The sequence below is a fragment of the Nicotiana tabacum genome, chromosome 5 (genome assembly GCF_000715075.1).
Source record: "Nicotiana tabacum cultivar K326 chromosome 5, ASM71507v2, whole genome shotgun sequence".
Classification (NCBI taxonomy): Eukaryota; Viridiplantae; Streptophyta; class Magnoliopsida; order Solanales; family Solanaceae; genus Nicotiana; species Nicotiana tabacum.
Window position 1 is genome coordinate 132,771,388 of NC_134084.1, and position 20,458 is coordinate 132,791,845.

General features: G+C 35.7%; 2 protein-coding genes across 4 annotated transcripts; one reads left to right on the forward strand and one right to left on the reverse strand.

The window, feature by feature from the left end:
• Window positions 1-482: 482 nt before the first annotated feature.
• Window positions 483-4,297, forward strand: LOC107787920 (receptor-like cytoplasmic kinase 176). 3 transcript variants are annotated; one of them, XM_016609537.2, is made up of 7 exons: window positions 483-664; window positions 1,006-1,109; window positions 1,911-2,236; window positions 2,551-2,686; window positions 2,780-2,922; window positions 3,050-3,173; window positions 3,555-4,297. In XM_016609537.2, exons 2-7 carry the CDS (start codon window positions 1,049-1,051, stop codon window positions 4,010-4,012), a joined length of 1,248 nt encoding a protein of 415 aa, XP_016465023.1. In that variant the 5' UTR covers window positions 483-664; window positions 1,006-1,048; the 3' UTR covers window positions 4,013-4,297. The 3 variants fall into 3 exon arrangements, with proteins under 3 accessions (XP_016465023.1, XP_016465022.1, XP_016465024.1); XM_016609538.2 differs by lacking the exon at window positions 483-664 and adding an exon at window positions 786-925; XM_016609536.2 differs by lacking the exon at window positions 483-664 and having other exon boundaries at window positions 778-1,109.
• A 744-nt stretch (window positions 4,298-5,041) lies between these two features.
• Window positions 5,042-7,653, reverse strand: LOC107787918 (expansin-A3-like). The gene is made up of 3 exons (XM_016609534.2): window positions 7,369-7,653; window positions 6,544-6,859; window positions 5,042-5,489 (listed from the first exon to the last, which is right to left on the reverse strand). The coding sequence occupies exons 1-3, from the start codon at window positions 7,514-7,516 to the stop codon at window positions 5,180-5,182; spliced, it is 774 nt and encodes a 257-aa protein (XP_016465020.1). The 5' UTR covers window positions 7,517-7,653; the 3' UTR covers window positions 5,042-5,179.
• Between the last annotated feature and the right edge of the window lie 12,805 nt (window positions 7,654-20,458).

Here is a 20,458-nt window from a genome sequence, read left to right on the forward strand (position 1 = left end):
GAACCTAGTAACCTTAAAAATGTAGATATCAAGTGCTTTGATAATAACTTAATGAAGACCAAACATAAAAGGGAACATTTGTTTATAGAAACTGTGGACTGCGGAGGCAAGCATGTCATATTTTTGTTAAAGTAAAATACTAATCCTTTATTTTGGTCCGCTTCAAAAAAAATAATTCCTTTCTAAATTTGGTCACAATTTAACTTAAAGTTACAATTTTACCATTAATAAGAAGCTTTTATAACCACAAATTTATACTCTACATATTTTTTTTACTTGTTTTGGATCACAAATTTAAAAAATTTTCATTTTTTCTTAGACTCTGTGCAGGTTCACGGGGGAGTAATAAAGCTAAAGCCAAATAATCAATCCTAAATATGACTGCTGACCGAGAATCTAGCAACCCAAGACAGACCAAAATATCAGACAAAATCCAACAGCTAAGCAAACACCATATAAGGTTGAAACTAAGTTCGGCTTTTAACAATCTTCTGCTCTGACTATTAACTGATCAACTAGTAAAATCCAATGTTTAATTTTTCAGTGTCTTTATTTGGTTGCTTGTTCTTGATACTCTGAACTGCTACCTACTACTAGCAAAGACAAAGAAGCTAAAAAGCAAGTCAACTATCTATGACTATGGCTCTGTTTCTTCACATAAAAGGTACAAAAAAAAACTTCATTTCATAAGTACCATAGAAAATCAAGAAAGCAATAAAACCCCATTTTGCCCTCATGTCCTTTTATTTCTAACTTTCTTGTCATAATTTCTTTTCATATAGCCAAGTGGGGTGAAACAATTACAGCTCAGTTCAGTTGAAAGTTTCATTTTTTTATCTCCAAATTTGTTGTTGTCATATTTTGATGTACAGAAAGAGGAAGATTCTTGGTTTCACATTAGATCTGGCTTCACGGGCCTTGTGGGGTTTGTATTGAAGTAGCAAACTGGAGTTATCTGTGTGCATATAATGATGAAAACTTGAGTTTTTGCTATTTGTCTTGTAGCTAGTGGAGCTAAAAGTTGCATCTTTGTGGTGTTCTTGCTCTAATGGGGATTTGTCTGAGCTACCAAATCAAGACTGAGACCACATTTTATACTGCTTCTTCTGGTATAAGTTCACTATCTTTTTGTATGTAATTTATACTTGAAAGTTCTTTGCTTTCTTGGCTTCATTTTAAGTACTCTTTTGGCATTGGCAAGTTGTTTCTGATCTCCATTTTATTCTCTCTTTTTTTGTTGATAATTTGTAAAGCTCTAGTACTGTTACCAATTTATCCTACAGATGCAAAGAGAATGAGTGATTAGGCGAGTTAAAGTCTTTGCTTGTTTCAAAAATCAAAGAATTCTAAAAGGGAAAAAGGAAAGAAAGACTAAGAGAAAGAAAAAGGATACTTGTTACTAAACAAAAAATTTGTTTGGGGGGGGGGGGGGAGAGGTGAAGAGGAGGAGGAGAAGAAATGGAGGAAATGCATCCAGAAGCACAACTTGTTTCTTGTTATTGTCGGGTTTTATGGGTGACTAATGTATTGCCTCAGCCGGGGGCGGAGCTAGAAGTCCGACTATGGTTTTCGGCCGAACCCAATAGCTTTTTCTCAAACAGTGTATTTGTGCTAAAAAAATCACTAAAATTTTTCAAGTATTAGTTTAGACCCCAATTATTGGTATTTAAAGAATTCGTTCTAAAATCCGGAACCCATAATGTTAAAATTCTGGCTCTGCCTCTGGTATGAGTATCATTTATTTGCAAATTGCAAAGAAGGTTACATTTGGTTGTGTTTCAAAGATCAGCAATAGTACTTTTGGAAAGGCTTCTATTTTTGTTTTATAATGGAGCTTTGTTTCGGCTGTGAAGATTAGTAGTAGTAATTGTTTTCTTCTGTCTTATTGCAATATAAATGTCGGTTTTTAGGGTTAGATTCAAGAAATGCCAGTGGAAATGGTACCGAGACTAGTAATTCGAATAGCAAGCGCTCATCAGCTTCCATACCACCAACTCCTCGTAGCGAGGGTGAGATCTTGCAATCTTCCAACTTGAGGAGCTACACTTTCAGTGAACTTCGTGCAGCTACTAGAAACTTCCGTCCTGATAGTGTAGTAGGAGAAGGAGGTTTCGGTTCAGTATTCAAAGGGTGGGTCGATGAGCATACTCTTGCAGCATCAAAGCCTGGCACTGGGATTGTGATAGCTGTCAAAAAGTTAAACCAAGAAGGGTGGCAGGGCCACAGGGAATGGCTGGTGAGTCGATTCTTCTACTTCGAGTTGCTCAGCATATGGAATAATGTTTTCAAAAAAACATTTCGTATCTCTTGGGAAGTTTGTTGTGCACATTTCCTATCTTGCAAGGTTTATTCTGTAAAGATATTTGTTTCTGGACTTCGAAATGTAACCCCATATACAGATTAGGGGGGAAAAAATCTGATCAATAAAATCTTGATGAATAGGATGACTTGATTTGGATCATGTTGGCAGTTCTAATTTATCATTTGCTACAAATGACTGCAGTTATTAAAAGCAAGGTACTTTATGTTCTGAACCTTTCAAATTTGCAGGCTGAGATAAATTATCTAGGGCAACTACATCATCCAAATCTTGTTAAATTGATCGGTTATTGCTTAGAGGAGGATCACAGGCTCTTGGTCTACGAGTTCATGCCTAAGGGTAGCATGGAGAATCATCTATTTAGGAGTGAGTTCTGCATCTGTTTAATTTTATATACTTCCACCTGTGTAATTATTTAACGTTCACCTGAACAAGCTTCTGGAATTTTATTTGACTCAGGAGGTTCATACTATCAACCACTTTCTTGGAGCCTTCGTATGAAAGTTGCGCTAGGCGCTGCAAGGGGCCTTGCATTTCTTCATAATGCTGAAACAAAAGTTATCTATAGAGACTTCAAGACTTCTAATATTTTGCTCGACTCGGTATATGAATATCATTTCAAAATGTCACATCTTTAGACTGTCTGTCCTCTTAAAGCATGTGTTGTTGAAGCCTCATGTTTTTTGATTTTGTTTTTGTTGCACTCAATTTTCCGTTTTACATCGACAGGACTACAATGCCAAGCTTTCTGATTTTGGGTTGGCCAGAGATGGTCCGACTGGTGATCAGAGCCATGTGTCTACTAGGGTTATGGGAACTTATGGATATGCTGCTCCAGAGTATCTATCTACAGGTTTGTCTCCATGCTTTCCAAGTTCATTAATTATGGTACTATTTAGTTCCTTTTACGCAGCTCAGTTTCTACTGTGGATGATCTTCTACATTCGTGTCTACTCATTTCGTCCTGTTTACTGTATCTGGATTCGGAGTTCATTTGAAATTGACGAGAATATTATAACGGATGAACAGTTTCTCTTAATAAATTTAATTTAGTTTGAATTGAATGAACTGCACTTACATTTTCTTTCACCTAATAAATGTGTATAAAAACGTTCATGTTTGAAAAAATACAATCTTGGACAACGTTGTTTCCATCTTCATAAGCAGTCACAGATTGGTACTTTTCATAACTCGACCACATTCTGAGCTGATTAATTTTCTCTTTGTTTGGAAGGTCATCTTACTGCAAAGAGTGATGTATACAGCTTTGGGGTAGTTCTGTTAGAAATTCTATCCGGTAAGAAAGCAATAGACAAGAATCGACCCACAGGGGAACATAATCTTGTCGAGTGGGCAAAACCTTATTTGACCAACAAACGTAGAGTTTTCCGTGTTCTAGACAGCCGTCTTGAAGGACAATATTTACTCAATCGTGCCATAAAGGTTGCTAACCTCGCTGTTCAATGCCTGTCAATGGACCCAAAGTCGAGGCCAACAATGGATGAAGTAGTAACAGCTCTAGAACAGCTTCAGGAGTCCAAAGATGTAGCGAAAAATGATAAAAAAGGTCGACAGGTAAGTCAGCAGAGCCAATCAAGTTTTGCACTCAAGAAATCCTGCAGAAGCGGCGCGGAAGAGACCCCGGGAAAGGCAAAGTATCCAAGACCTACACCTTCACTTCTTTCCACATAAAAGGAGGAAAGGAAGTTCTTGGTATGCTAATTACTAGCATTCTTTAGTTCAAGAACTTCTGGCATATAACTAGGAAAATGTCTTCCACTAATATGTACAGCTTGTCTTTACTCTTTTTTTGGATAATGGTTGAACTATAGATTTATGAGGGGCTAGCTGTAGGAGGAATTGCAAGCAGAGTGTTTGTTTTTCCTTGGAAGCACAATATTTGCTGTAAATTCCCGGATTCGGTTACTCTTATTTGTTTAGTGTATGTTAATCAGCAGGGAACCTTGATTCTAGGTATTTAGTTTATTCGAAGCTTAGCTACAATGTTAGTAAAAAAGGCAGCCGGTGCAAGAAGCATCCCGCATTTACGTAGGATCCGGGGAAGGGCTGCACCCCAGTGGGTGTGATGTGGGCAGCCTACCTTGATGCAAATATCTATAGCTAATTCTACGGCTCCAACCCGTGACCTATAGTTCATATGGAGACAACTTTAGATACAATGTTAATATCTTGTTTAAGATCTTGTTATTTAATTCCTCCTGTATTTTGTATCATGGTCCTTGAAAAGGAGATGGAGGGTTATAGTAAACGGTATAACAGGAAAATATTAAATCAATACTAAAAAATTCCAACAGAATTTAGCACTTTTTGGATGGAAGAATTGTTGGTACTTAAAATGATTAAGGGCCGCCTGATCCCAAATTCTACTATGCGCGGAGTTTGGGGAAGAACCGGACCAAGCTAAGGGTACTTAAAATGATTAGTATTTACAAATGTACCAAACATATGACATAACGCAGAAGGAATATGAGCTTGCAAAATACTTAAAGGGACAATTTGTGATATTCATAGACAATATATAATTCCATTACACAGAAGTTATTAGTAGTAATTGCAAATATAATAGAGCTGCGGGCTACAATTTTGTCCTAATTTTGATCTTTCTGCAGCCGCATCAGCATCTATATATCTCATTTCACCTTTTGGCTGGCTTTAACTTTCTTATACATCATCACTAAAATGTAAAACGAAACTGCTTTCCCCTATACCTAAAATTTCTCCCGTTAAAAATGAGAAAAATTGGAGGTGGGGAAAATGGTATACTTAGTATATGAAACTAAAGAAAAGTAATTTTTTTTTCTTTTTTGTAAATGATAGTATTCGGATCAATATTTTAAGTTAAACTCGGAAATTTTTGGCCTCATAAGTCTGACCAAACTGCCAATTAGATGGTGCCACGTTGTATGTGGTAACATAGCGATGGTCACTGGCTTTGACTTTAAAGGAGAGAGCTTGACCAACAAGCTGAGCATTGGATTGCCAGTTTTGGCCCCAATTACGACTCATAGCCATCCATTTTGTGTTTGTACCTTTGACGAAAACTTTCTGAATGTCACCTGCACCTGCCACGTTCGTCACTATTACCATGTTGAAGTAATTAAAACCATTGATTGTGAATCTGATTCCTCCTGATTTTTTGCATGGAACCCTGTTATTTGACCAAAATAATTAGGAAAATTGTTAGTGGAGAATTTTAACTACAAAATGCTCAACTTTTAGGCAACATTAAGAGCAAAAAAATATATATTATATATTCGAGCTCATTGGAGACAACTTAGAGCAATGGTAAAGTTGTCTCCGTGCGACCTATAGGTCACGGATTCTAGCCGTGGAAGCACTACATCACACCCTGTGGGTGGAGCCCTTCCTCGGACATGCGTGAATGCAGGATGCTTTGTGTAGCAGACTACTCTTTTTATTCGAGCTCGATGAATGCATCATATCATATTAATTTTTCATATTTAAATGGTGAAGTGAGATAAAATACGTATATTATAATTAACTACAACTAATTGAATAAATTTATACAAGAAAAGCGCATCAAATTTATCGTACTAAAACCGCGTCTATTAATTGGGCAAATTTAATTACCTGCAAGATGTAGCTGTAGCATGTGGATAGGAGACAAAACTATAACGAGGTGTGAATTTAAAATGTTTAAATAATACTATTGTTATTCTATTTAGTCTTTTGCAGTGATAGTTAATACTAATATAAACACTATAATTACAGATATAATTTTAATTTAAAATCAGTGAGCGAGTCCAAGTCCCAACTCTTAAGTCTAACTTAAGCCAACCCACTACGTAAGAGAACTCGACGCTAAAGTAGTCATTTCCTCTAAAATGGAAAGCTATTACCCGTAAGAGGGAAAACTAGCAGTGTAACACCAAAATATCCAGTTAGCTATGGTTAGTTAAAAGACAGGAAAACCCTTAACAGATTACATTACGTAAAAGAAAATTTCTTGAAAATAGGACAATTTATCCCCATGATAAAGACATACTATTTTCTTATTAAATAAAATGACGTCTTCCTAAATTTAAAAATTATTTAACTTGAAATTCATATTGTACGCTTAATAACACGTGTTTGTTTGATTGTATCCACAAGGACATACTTAAAACAATAAGTTTTTAAAGCATTATACCCAAATAAATATTACAACATATTTAGGATGTAAGTTTGACAGTGCAACTTACCGACGGTAGGTTACGGGGACAATGCCAGCACGATACTGAGCAAATTTGAGGAACATAGGCTCGGCAAGATCGAAATGAGGACGAGGTGGGTTGCACCACCCCCCGTTGTCATTTGGCAAAGCATAGTTTGGTGGACAAAAGTTTGTACCCGTTACAAATATGGACGGGTTCCCAGGGGTGCACCATTTCGGATCGGTGCACCTTATCTCAAAGCAAGCACCACAGCTCAGCCCATTGTTGAAAAGTGCAGTGCTTAGTGCTGCATTGTTCACTCCGTATCCTGCGCTGTACAAATTCCCGTACCCACACGCACCACCTGTTTCGGAAAGAAAAAAGTATTTTTACACAAATAGCCAGTCATATTTATAGTAATATTTACGTTGAAAAATCAACCCAAATAGCCGCACACTTAATCTCTTAAAATAAAAATAGCCAGTTGATGTATAATATGTGTACGATTGTATATAATCAATGCATAATCTATGTGTACCGACTAGAAAAAGTAAACAGTGAATCTGACTGGCTATTTGTATAACAAACTTCTAGCTGATGTATATGGATTATACATAATTCTACACATATTATACTTGATTTTTTTTTATGTATTATAAGCCGATGTATATGGATTATACACTGATTATATATAGTTATACACATCTTATACCTGAATTGTTTATATATTATACATCCATCGACTATGTTAAGTTTAAACAATTGGGTTGACGGCTATTTAGGTTAATTCTTCAAGAAAAAATAGTACAAGTATAAGTTTTTTATGCACAACGTGTAAATCGGATTACCTAAAAAATAATTATAGATACGTACCCATGGTGCCAGAGGCATCCTCGCCACCGTAGAAGGTGGCGTGGGCGCTCTGCCAGGGTCCACCGGTGTAAACACCGGGGACCTTTGCGTTGGCGGCCGTCAAAAGAGAGAGAAGACTAGCAATGCAAAGCGTCCAAATTATAGCCATTTTTTCTCACTGTCACTGCTCTAGACTGAAGTGTTATATCTGTGTGAACAGAGAGAAGAAAAAAGAGAGAGGGGGATTTGAGAAGGAAATGGAGAAATGTGATTAGGGTTTTAGGCGCCAATGGAGAGTAGGGAAGAAGTTGGGAGGTACTTATTGAGAGAGGGTCTTAAGGAAGTAGACACAAGTGCATGGCTTATAATTAATGCGTTAATTTTTGTAATTAAAGTAAGTATAATTAAAAATCTTTTTATGTCAGAAACGTAGAGTAGCAATATTTATCATGACTTACTCCATAAGCATAAAGGGCGGGGTATGAGGAGGAAGTTAAGAAGGAAAATACTACTGTGTGCTACAAGTATACATGTGAGTTGAACGTGGTGGTGAGGATATCAAAGCTTATGGCACATGGCAATATTGGTAATGATTTAAGCTTAGGTTTATGGCAAAGTCCAAAAATTAGACGAATTGTAGAACATCTTGATTCTATATTTCTATGGTAGCAAAGGGTTCTATAGATATATAGTAGTATATGTTAAGCTAGGGACTCTAGTTAAAAGTTGTTTGTTGCTTTGGCTGTGAATTTAGAACAAGTTGTTACAAGGTTAGCTGGGACAATTGGGCATTATTAAAAGAGTATAATAGTAGTAGCTTGTTTCATTAAATCGACTTACTACTTTTGTCATCCAATGGCACTTACCTTTGACCACTCACACAAAATTACTCTCCGGACCACAATAAGTGACCAATTTGCTTTGGGCACGTCCATTAAGAAAATACTAAATTCTACACAAAAATATCTAGTATGACTAAACTACCCTTAATTAAATATTGCAGTATAATTTAATGTGAGAAATAAAAGACTTTTTAGGGAAACGTACATCAGGGTAATTCTGAAAAAATAAATTGAATTTTTTCTTGATTATATAAATGAACACTTATTTTGGACCAAAATAAAAAAACAAATTGGTCACTTATTATGGACAGGAGAGTAACAAGAGAATGACTAAATGAGAATATATGCAATGGAAAGTGAAATGGGGTTCTCAAGATTTTGAGCCTCCAATAATCTAAGGACTACTTCAAGGCCAAGATTAAAAAAAAGGTGGACAAACATGGGGAAAGGTTCTATTCTGGTGCACTGAGCAGAATAACGCAAATTTGGGTGAAGAATTCCTTTGAGTTCCACTTATAGGTCCTTCTTTTTGAATTATAATAAAAAGTAGAGTCTAGATTTTAATCTTATAGGTTCTGGATTTTAGGACATTAACGACTTTAAGTACTAATTAATGATTGAATTCTAAATTTAATTTTTGCACATATTTATAAATATCTTAAATACAAAATATCCTATTTGAGCAAAAGTTATTGAATTACTGAACTTGAAGCTAGGCTTTCAATCTCCGCCCCTAACTTCTTGCGTACTAAAGGGTTGTTTTCCCGGGTGTTTCTGCTCCAACTACTAAATGCTATTTAGGAAGTGCCGGAAAAGATAATCATGAAGGTGTAAAAATTTATTCATAACGAATAAGTTTCTACAAGTTTCATTTTTTCATTCTTCGACATCTCATCCCATAGCATGTCAAAGAGAGTCATAAAAATAGTTGCTAAGGTTGTTAATGTTAGATTAGTTAGTGTTTGATGAGAGTATTTGAGAAGAGGTTCTTTTGTCCCTCATTGGAAAAAGAAAGAAAGGAAGATGTGTTTAAAAACACTTCTTTATCTTATATAGTTTGAATATTTTTAGGGTGTTTTGGAGGAAAATTGAAATTTGCCTATATTATTAAGAGAAACTTTCAGAAACTACTATGTTTTAGTGGTTATTAGCTAGTTGTAGCTACCATTTACTATATTATTTTCTATAGCTATGTTTTCAATTTTTTTAGAGTGTATTCGATGTATTTAAGCTACTGTATTCATGAATACAGTAGCATTTCTAGGCGTGAAACAAAGAATTACAACTATACAGATTTTTGTATTAGGGTATATTCGACTGTATTCATAGCGTGAAACATGGGATTATAGCTGGACAGATTATTGTATTCGACTATATTCGACTCTATTCATGGCGTGAAACAGGGGATTACACTGTTTTTAAACGGAAAGTGAATCAATTAACATAATAGACTCCTAATATAACTCAACAAACTCAATTATAACACACAAATTTTGTATTTCCAATTAAAAAAAAGATTCTCAACCAAAAAACACCCCAAAAATATAGCAATCTTCAGAGAAATTATATAATACATCTGAATTCATAAATTATATTAATTAAAAAAAATATATGAATACATTCATGGAATATAGAGAGACAGTGAATACAATGAAATACATAGAATACATTGATACAATGAAATAAAAGACAATGAATACAATGAAATACATAGAATACAGCGAGATACATTGAAATACAATGAAAAAAGACAATAAATACAATGAGATACATTGAAATATACTAACAGAAAATTCAAGTCAGCCCCCAACTCCTTTGTCTTTGTTCAAGAACAACCCTAATGTCATCTTGTTGAAGCAACATCAGTATCCAGTCCTTGCTCGCCGTCATCATTGCCTCTGGTTGCCGACGATTAGCACGTAATTACCGGATTAAAGACAAAGCATGTGATGAAGGGGAGAAGAAGAAACTTAGAAGCCGCTCTAATAGATGACTGCGCGCCTCCATCGACAGATTCTTCTCCATCTTCGGAGGAGAAGTCGTGTTCTCCACCGCTTATCAAAAGTAGAAGCAACAGAACCTTCATCTTCAGCCTTGATCCGACGAAGGAAAAGACATCGGGAAGTAGAGAGAGAGAGAGAGAAGGAGAATAGATATGGGGTAGGGGATAGGAGAAATTTGAGGGGATATGAGAGAAGAAAATAATACATAGCTTATTTTATAGCTTAAGGGTGGGAGGTGACCATAAATAGATATTTGGCTATAAAAATCAAAAGGTAGTTATGGAATATAATTTTTTAAAAGGGTATTTATTTAAAATAAATAAAGTATCAACCTTTGCTATAGGAGGTAACTAATCCTATTATTAATAGTCAAGATTGGGTACTTGGGCAATCGGGTTTGGGCAAATTAAGTAGCCCGGAATTAATATTTTAGTCACCTATTAATTAATTAAAACGTTTTTGTCTTTTAATTTCATAAAACGTTTTTAACAGCTTTCTTTTAAATTCAAAAAAAGGTGACTATTGGTTTAAAAGGTGCTTGTTATGAAGAGATGAGTCTGTTAATTCCAACAGACTTCAAAACGAAATCATCTGAAACTTCCATCTCTTTCTCTTCTACTTATTTTCTACAACTCACAAATATTCTGTTCTTGTGGGAAATTCGAGTTAATTGTTGAAACTCGGATTTCAGAGGCTTTGTAGAATCTTGGAGGAATTCTGCCATAAACCCTGCAACAACAAAATTGGGAGGCAAAAATTTCTTAAGGACAATGACTACACTATCAAGGCCAAATTATTTTGTCCCATATTCTGCTAATTTTTCTAACAATCTTTGAAAGAGTATTAAACTCTGAACACTAAATATATATATATATATATATATATATATATATATATATATATATATATATATATATATATATATATATATAGATAATTTGTTTACATTTTAGAAAAAAAAATATTTTCCTCCAAAAACAAAAATTGTCGCATGCTATGTAAGCATAAAAAGTACAAAAAATAGTTTGGGAAGTGAAAAAGACAAAAAAGAAGTTTATCACTAATCCTCAACCAGAGAAAGTACGTAGACGACTAGACGCCCATCCATAATCTGTGGCAATGCATGCACGTGAGTTTTCCACAAAGATCGCTTTGCTACAATTAAGACACTATCGTCGGAATACTTACCCAAAGACATTGAACACTTTATAAAAGAGACATAATTTAAGTCATGAAAAATACTTCATCTGATTTATATTAACTGTTTTTAAGGTTTTATACACAATTTTATTGCCTTAATCGTATAAGAATATTTGTGTAAAACAACAATTTTTCTGTCTCAAAGTTTCAATTAATTAACTCTTCTCTAATAAGAAATGCTTCTTGTTTTTTTTTCTTTTCTAAAATATATAAAATATTTAAATCATTTTTGATTTATTAAAACGGCTAAAATTTGAACCTTATACATCAGAATAGCTAAGCTAGAGCAGTTGCCGCAATGAAGAAAGTTTTTGACCTATATTGGACTGATCCTTTTACCTTCGTGGAACCCCAAGTTCGACATTTTCTATCCATTTTCAGGTCTGCAAATGTATAATTAAACATATGAAGTTTATATTGATAAGTTGACCTGACCATCAAATGGTTTTGACTTCATCTGTTTAGGTTCTGACTTCTGGAGATCCAAAATCACATGCAAGCAAATTAATGATTTCTTTATTGTTAATTCTTGAAAAAATCAAATGTAGTAAATTGAGTGTTATATACGTATTTCGTACTGTATGCCATGCTGACTATTTAAGTAACCCTCTTTAATTAATCATTACCTCTAAAATATAAGGTGCTTATGCCGCCCAATCATTTTAATCATTCCAATTATAGTCTTGCCACAAGTTGGTACTCCCAGTTAACATATTCTTTTTTTTTTTTTTTAAAACAAATTTATTTCTTGTCTTTTGAATTGCAACTTTTCATATTCATATAATTATTTTGGATTAGTAATTCACTCATTACCTATATCCTACTAAGTATTAGTAATATCTTTAGGCAATACGCGTAATGTCCTACTAGTAAATAAAGGGAAAAAGAGTAAATTTATCTTACTTAAATCTTGATTAAATAAAAGAAATTGTTAGTAATTGAAGTTTTTATCGAAATTTGGTTGTAGGTTTTAAAAAGGGAAAACCATAAAAAATAAATAAAATGCATCAGAAAGGGAATCTTGTCACGACGTGGATGGAGTATTCAACTGATAATTCATTAACCTGTACAAAGAAAAATAAAAATGTAAAATGATTAAAGCTAATTAGAAGATATCTTGAGCCAGTCATCTAATTGAATGTACTCACCTGACAATCGTATAGAAAAATAAATTAATCATATGTTTTCATTCCTTGTGGAATTTTTAATTAGTCGCAATTAATTAAAGTTAATGCGTTCTCTAAGCAAGACGGTACTTGAGATTCCACTTGTTCCGTACCACTTTCTTGGCAAGGGAAGGAAATAGAACTTGCTCTTAAATTATTCTATTCACAGTTGACCTGAACGATGTTATTTAACATATTCTTAATTTTATTTCATTTTTAATTTTGAGAAACACAGTTTAAGCTCTATATTTCAAGAGATATCATGTGGCATTGTGTTGCTGAGTCAAAAGTAAAAGAGAACTATCTGTCGCTGTAAAACATAAACTTTAATGCATGAGAGGAATGAAAGAAAGTCGCATGAGCGATGACAGAAAAGTTTGAGTCAAAATTATTGAGTATAGTTAAATTTATAACATTAACATTATATCTATCTATGCATATGCATACAATTTTTGGAAAATGGTTCGAAATATCATTAAGGGGTGAAACTTCAATTGCAATCACCAAACATGAAATTGTAATTTGCCTTGACCTAAAATCACAAACGTTTTGGAGAATACCCTAAGTTGTATTCTTGTGGTATTCAAATGCTCAATAAAATACTGGTGATTCCCTTGAGGAGTTATCACTTTTCAGTTTTCTTTGAGGTCACGTTGAGGCTTGGACCCTAATGAGTTGAAATTGCGATAAGCCAATAGATCAATTAAGATAAGAGTTGAAATTTTATTCACTAACACTATATACAAATATTTGTGCAATTAGTAACTTAAAAGTCATCTATGCATAAGCGTCTACGCTAACATGGTAGGTAACCTATAAAGGATGTTAATCAATCTAGTTAGTAGGTCAAATTAATTATATTTAGTGTGTAGAAGTTTTCTTGTATTGTCAATGAATTAGAAAACATAAATTCTTGAGCAGTGCAGTATGGTTACGTTAAATATTGATAATTTTTCCCACACAAAAGTTGTTAGTGTAATACTGAGGCGGCTCAAATGGGAGGCTAGTAAAGCCTTTACTTAAGGCCCCTAAATTTTGAGGTCCCAAAAATATTTTTAGTTGTGGATTTTTTATTTTATTTTTACTCGGACAATATTGAAGTTTATAGAAAAAAAGAGAATTCCTTATAAAAGTAGAAAGAAAGTGTGATGACCCGACATGTCATCTTATGTTTTAGAACCTAATTTTGCACTTTGAAGCCTTAAATATCTCGTATTAACCCTCCTCGATTTGCATGCATAGTCCACGTATTTTTCCGGAAAGTTTTTATGTTAAAACTGAGAAAATATAAATTTTTTGCCTTAAAATCCATATGAGTTGACTTCGGTCAACGTTTTGAGCAAACGGACCCGGATTCATGTTTTGACGGTCCCGGTGGCTCCGTATCATGATTTGGGACTTGGGGCGTATGCCCAGAATCGAATTCGGAAGTCCCTAGCCCGAGTTATCGCACTTTGTTAAAATTTGAAAGTTAAAAAGCTTAATGACTTTGAAATGTTAAGGCAATATTTGACTTTTGGATATCGGGTCCGTATTTTAGTTCTGGAACTCGGTATAAGTCCAATACTATATTTATGACTTGTCTATCAAATTTGGTGAAGATCGGAGTTGGTTTGACGTGATTCGGACGTCCGGTTGTTAATATAACAATTCTAAAGTTTCTTAAAAATTTCATTTGATTTTGGTGTCCGATTCATAGTTCTAGGTGTTATTTTGGTGATTTGATCGTGCGAGCAAGTTCGTTTCAAACTTGTGTGCATGTTTGATTTGGAGCCCCGAGGGCTCGGGTGAGTTTCAGATAGGCTATGAAGTGAATTTGGACTTAGAAACATTGCTGGTGTTCTTCAGTTTCTGATGCAGGTCTCAGACCTCGCAATTGCAAGGTCTCGCCTCGCATTTGCGATATAGCAACATACCTGTCAGGTTCGCATTTGCAATCATAATCTTCGCATTTGCGAAGAGACCCAATTGCGCAATTGTGACCAGGTTTTCGCTTTTGCGATGGGGACTAGGGGAGTCACTTAACATTTGCGATCAGTGGGTCGCATTTGCGCTCAGGTCCAGTTCGCATTTGCAAATATTTCATCACATTTGCGATGGTAGTACAGATGGGAAGGACTTCGCATTTACGATGGTTTCTTCGCATTTACGATGGTTTCTTCGCATTTGCAGGGTTCGTATTTGCGAACCCCAGGTCGTAAATGCGACATCAACAACTGATCAAAATAGAAGTTAGATGAGATTTTTATTCATTCTCTTAAAATTTCAAACTTAGAAACCCTAGAGGCGATTTTTCAAAGAACTGTTCTTCCCCAAATCATTGATAAGTGATTCTAACTAGTTTCTTTCAATCTTTCACTACATTTCCTAAGATTTCAACCAAAAATCTTGTGTTTTCATGGTGAAAATTGGGGGTTTGGGTAGAATTAGAGATTTTTGTAAAATGGGGATTTAGACCTTAAAATGAGGTTGGATTCCAAAATAAATTACATAACCGTGCTCGGGGGTGAATGAGTAATTGAGTTTTGGTCCGAATTTTGGGTTTGGACCAAGTAGGTCCGGGAGTTGACTTTTTCAATACTGACCTAAATTGAATTCTTTGCAATTGTGGGTAGTGCCTAAGGCTTAATTCGAATCGCTTGGTTGGTAATTTGCTAGATTTTATTGGTTCAGAGGATTGTTTGAAAGGAAAAGCCGTGGTTGAGCATTGAATTGATCCTTTGGAGCGAGGTAAGTGTCGTGGTTAACCTTGACTTGAGGGATTAGGACTTATTTGTCTATTTGCTGCATGTTTAGATGTTGGGTACAACGTATATGTGAGGTGACGAGTACTTATGCGTCATTGTCGGGTTATAACATGCAGGTGACACTTGTTCTTTCCGATTATTGCTTTCTTTGATCATGTTATCCATGCTTAGACTAGTTATTTGTTAAATTGATAGTTTCTACCGTGTTTATGGGCTTTCGTGATAATTGAGTATTGATTCCAAAGTTGAGATTGGTATTGTGGACCCATTGTTGATGTAAGACTTGTTGATCCTATCTCCATATTATTACTTGTTCGTTGTTATGTAGTAAGGGAGAGTGTTAAAGCACGAATGATGATGCTGTGCCATATTGTGAGTGTTAATGCACGAAGGGTGATGTCGTACCATATTGTGAGTGTTAATGCACGAAGGGTGATGCTGTGCCACATTATGAGTGTTAATGCACGAAGGATGATGTTGTGCCATGATATGAGAGTTAATTCACAAAGGGTGATGCCGTGCCGTTTCTATTAATTTTATGGTGAGATTGAGAGTAAAAGCACGAAGGATGATGCCGTGTATTTTTCCTTATTATATTCACTATTCCTGTTGATTCATGGCATATTGACTGTTTTGGTTATCATTTCCGTTATATCTCTCGTATCATGTATCCCCTTTAGCATGTCCCCTTCCAATAGTCCACGTTTAGCTTTTATTTGACGTTATCTTGTACATATACTGTTATCTACACAGGTTTATCATGTAGGTGTCTCGTTATAGCATAGTCACTACTTCGTCGAGGTTAGGCTCGACACTTATTAGTACATGGGGTTAGTTGTACTCATACTATACTCTGCACTTCTAGTGCGGATTTTGGTACTGTCCCTAGATGTTCATGAGGCGTAGCAGCTGGACTTGCTTATCGGAGACTCGAGGTAGATCTGTTGGCGTCTACAGACCTTGGAGTCCCCTTCTATTTTCATATTTTACTATTTCTTTTCATTCAGAGCAATTGTATTTCTTTCAGACTCCTTTTGTAGAAAATCTAAGAATCTCGTGAGTTGTGACTCCATATCCGATTTGTAGTAGATATTATGAGTAATTATGTTATCTGTACACGGTTTTATTTCATTTTGGATTAATTGACTTTATCTATTGAGTTTGAATAATAATTGACTTAACGGTTCTCTAACGTTGGCTTGCCTAGCAAGTGAAATGTTAGGCGCCATCACAGTTCCGAAGGTGGAAGTTCTAGGTCGTGACAAGTTGGTGTCAGAGCACTAGGTTTTTTGATGTTGCCCAATATCACACCACAATTAGGTAGTAAGGCGGTCGAAGCAATAATAAACCCAACACGAGTCAGGATCGAATCCACATGGAGTTAGAATGTGGATTAGGTATATAACTAGAGTAAATGTATGATGTGCCTTAGATTGAACTTCCATATATTCATTGATTGTTTCTAATTCTACTTTTAGCTAATGATTGCAATTAATAAATTATAAAACAATATTTTTGGTTTTGGTTGTTTTTCAAATGATAAAGGAATCTAGGGTCGTAACTTACACCTAGGTGGCTACCTAACGGGTTGTAAACTATAGGGCACGTTTGATTGTTCGGGATCGTGGTATAACAATCACGCGCAATTACTCACTCTATACATGTCGGTAGTTTGAGTGATTTTGCCCAATTTGACTTTCTCAATCCTAAATGGGTATTGCACAAATCAACTGATGTATGCTCAAGTCGGGTCTTACTATGTCTAGATTTGACCCTTTAATTGGGGCTATCAATTTCTCGAGTTTACCCCAATTCCTTGTTAGCCAAGTTTTCCTAAACCCAGTCTCTCTTTCTCAAGCAAAGACTAGGTCAAATAGGCATGAATCAATGTTTGCAACCATTAATTCTAGGATTTAAGCATAAACAAGGCTAAATATCACTAACCCAATCACAAACAAACCCTAAAATTAAATACCCATTAAGTATCCACACTAGAGTTGAGCCACAACCCTAGATAAATATTTAGCTACTCATGAAAAATGAAGAAATACAAGAAGAAATTAAGATAGAATGCATAATCATTAATTAAACAAAGAAAATCTAATGTTAATAAGTCAATCTAGTACAAAATTACTCAAAGAAGTAAAGAAAACGGCTCAAATGCACCTCTGCAAACTAAACTTAACCTAAAAATGACAAAAAGTTCTATTTATACTAAGCTGAAAATATCTAACAAAAATGCCCCTGCGAAGGTTGTGCGGTTGCATAATTCTGGTGCGGTCCACACAATGGGCTTCTGCGGCCGCACAGAAGTGCTGCGGTCCGCAGTCTTGGAAATTTGGGGTTGGAATCTTTAGGCTTCTGCGGTCCGCATAAAAGTGGGTGCGACCACACTTAGGATTATTCGGCCGCACAAAAGTGCTGCGGTCTGCACTACTTTACTTTCTAGCTCTCTGAATCTTCAATTCTGTGGACCACATAATAATGGATATGGCCGCACTTGATCTCCTGCGGTCGCACAATTTTGGTGCTCTCCGCAGTCCCTGAGCTGGCCAAAACACTCTTCTCTGAATCTCACTTCTGCGGTCGCACTAGAATTGTAAGGTCCGCACTGCTGCCTTTTTTGCCCAGTTTTGGTTCTTGCTCACTTTTGACTCCTTCATGAGTTGATTTTGATTTCTTTTGCTCATTTCTTAATATTTCTGCAAGTAAGCACATTTCGTTAGTTTTTGGGAATACCTTTAAGAATTTTTGAGCTAAAACGTAAGTAAAAAAGAGCAAATAAGCGGTCAAAATCTCTACTTATCAACTCCCCCAAACTTAAGCATTTGCTTGTCCTCAAGCAAATAGCAATTCCCACCTTCACTAGAAAAAAGGATATTTCAGCCGCCGAAGGTGAATCAATTACACATCAATTGGGACCAACAATTACCCACAACACATATGAATTATCAACAACACAATGATATGACTTTTTGAGTACCATAGTTCTAGTGTGACTCTAGAGAATCAAGAGTTGACTCTATTAATCAAGGAAGCCCGTTCTTTCATTTAGGTCATTGTGGATCCCAAACTCTTCCTCCTCTACTCTCCATTAGCCAATCTCGCTTTAGAATGCAACATTCGAAGCAAGGATTGTGAAAAGTTCGCTCATATCTCTCAAAAGAATGTCACAAGTCCCGCTTTAAGTACCATACGCTTGCCCCTCATGTAAATCACCACTAATGTAAGTTCACTCAACCTGAAATCATGTAGGGCTTTTACAAGATGTAATGAAGGCTTTGTGGATCAAGGTAGGACTTGTTGGAATAGAATGGCTTCAACTTTCCTTAAGCACTCCATTTTCTCTTTTCAGCTCATACTTTCTCGACTCTTTGAGTCATTTTCTTCTTCCTCGGGGGAACTAGAGAGACGTAACGTCACTCTTTCTTGAGCATGATATTCATTTTTCTCCTTTTCTATTTACTTCAGCCTTTTCTCCTTATTTTCTTTTGGATTCCCTTCAACTCTTCACTTTATTCACTTTTTTGGAAATTTTCTTTTTGTTCTTTCTTTCTTTTCTTTGCCTTCCCTTTTCTTCATTTTTTTTCTCTTCTTTGTACCTTATATCACTTCAAACTCCTCGTCTCTCCCCCAAACTTACGTTTTGTCAATTGTTTACTTAGAATGCTAAGGAAAGATTGGGGGCCAAGAGAGGGTCATTGCAAAATGGATAAAGGCTTGTAACGTGGTTATTGAAAGAAAAAAGGCTTCGGCTCAAAGGGGTTGGCTAGAGATATCATATTGGTAGGATATGGAAGATTTCAAATTTCAAATTGGATCAACGAGAGCCTACGATCATTTCTCAAGCCAAGGTACACTTAGAATTTCGCCTAGACAAACATTCAGGGAAAGTTCTAAACCATTAGCATGAGTACTTGGACTTGCAACTAAAACATCTCACCTCTCACGCTTCTGGATTGCTAAAGTGAACAGAGTTGACGGTCCATAACAACCCTAGATAAGATTGAGAATCACAAATGGCTCGATTTGAACCACTCGATGACTGCTTAAGTAAACACAAGAGTCAAAAGAGTCACAACTAGAGCTCTTTTCTGCCAACAACTTATTTTTAACCATACGATCATAGGTAAATGTGTTGGTACCAAGTGAAACATGCTTGAAACCCCTTTTATTAATTACTACTATATTTACCAAAACATAAAAGAAAACAGACTCAATCCCTTAAGAAGGTTGTCATGCCATCCATCGTTGGGAAGAACCACTCGGTTCACACATAATTCACCTTTGGAAAGAACCGTGGCATTAGGAAAACCAAAGGCTTATTGTTCACTCAAAAAGTAAAACGAAGCTAGCAAATTAAAAGAAAGCTACTAAAGCAAATAAGAAGCTATATTATTAAGGAAAAGCAAACTAAAGAAACTATGAAATAAACTACAGAAAGCGAGATAAATAAATATGCAACCCGAAGTCAAATGAATATATACATAAGGAAAATGAATATCTACATCAAATGGGGAAAATATATACATACCAATGGAAAATAAATATGAAAGACAAAATAGTATCCGAGTTATTACAACCCAAATGTCAAATAGTCAAAATAGACCACCCCTCAAATGAAAATAAGCATTGTCCCTAATGCTTAAAAAAAATAAGAACAGGGAAAGGGTAGAGAGTTAAGAGAACTCCCTATGTGGTCAGCAACCTCAGCCTCAAGTTGTATCTCATCATCACCAAGCTTAGGGTCAACTGGGTTGTTGAGCATCCGAATCATCTCCTCAATAGTGTGGGAAGTGGCAACCGACTCCTCAGACTAGCCGGCTGTTGCCTCTGGTGCTGTCTGTGCTGCTGCTGGTGCTATCTCCATGAGCAGGTCCAATGGCAAATCTCTAGTAGATGCAATCTTCTCGACCTCCTTTGTCAACTTTTCTACTGACCTCTTTGATGCTTGATACTTCATCATCTTTCTGACCTGTTTGATCAAGTCTGCAATGACCTTCCCATGCACCACTAGAGTATCCGTAATGGTCTTCTGGTTTTCCAGAATCTTCTTTAATATTTCCTCCACTAATGGAGGTACATGTGGCTTTGCTAGGGTAGTTAGGGCTGAGGACTGTGCTGCAACAACATGGATAACAATCAGATTTGTA

Bases quoted from the DNA above. Each gene is read 5' to 3' on its own strand.
- LOC107787920 (XM_016609537.2), top strand. From the start codon at position 1,049: ATGGGGATTTGTCTGAGCTACCAAATCAAGACTGAGACCACATTTTAT. The intron at 2,237-2,550 runs GTGAGTCGATTC...TCAAATTTGCAG, and splicing joins AGGGCCACAGGGAATGGCTG to GCTGAGATAAATTATCTAGG. The intron at 2,923-3,049 runs GTATATGAATAT...TTACATCGACAG, and splicing joins CTAATATTTTGCTCGACTCG to GACTACAATGCCAAGCTTTC.
- LOC107787918 (XM_016609534.2), bottom strand. From the start codon at position 7,516: ATGGCTATAATTTGGACGCTTTGCATTGCTAGTCTTCTCTCTCTTTTG. The intron at 6,860-7,368 runs GTACGTATCTAT...TTTCCGAAACAG, and splicing joins GGATGCCTCTGGCACCATGG to GTGGTGCGTGTGGGTACGGG. The intron at 5,490-6,543 runs GTAAGTTGCACT...GTCAAATAACAG, and splicing joins GTCCCCGTAACCTACCGTCG to GGTTCCATGCAAAAAATCAG.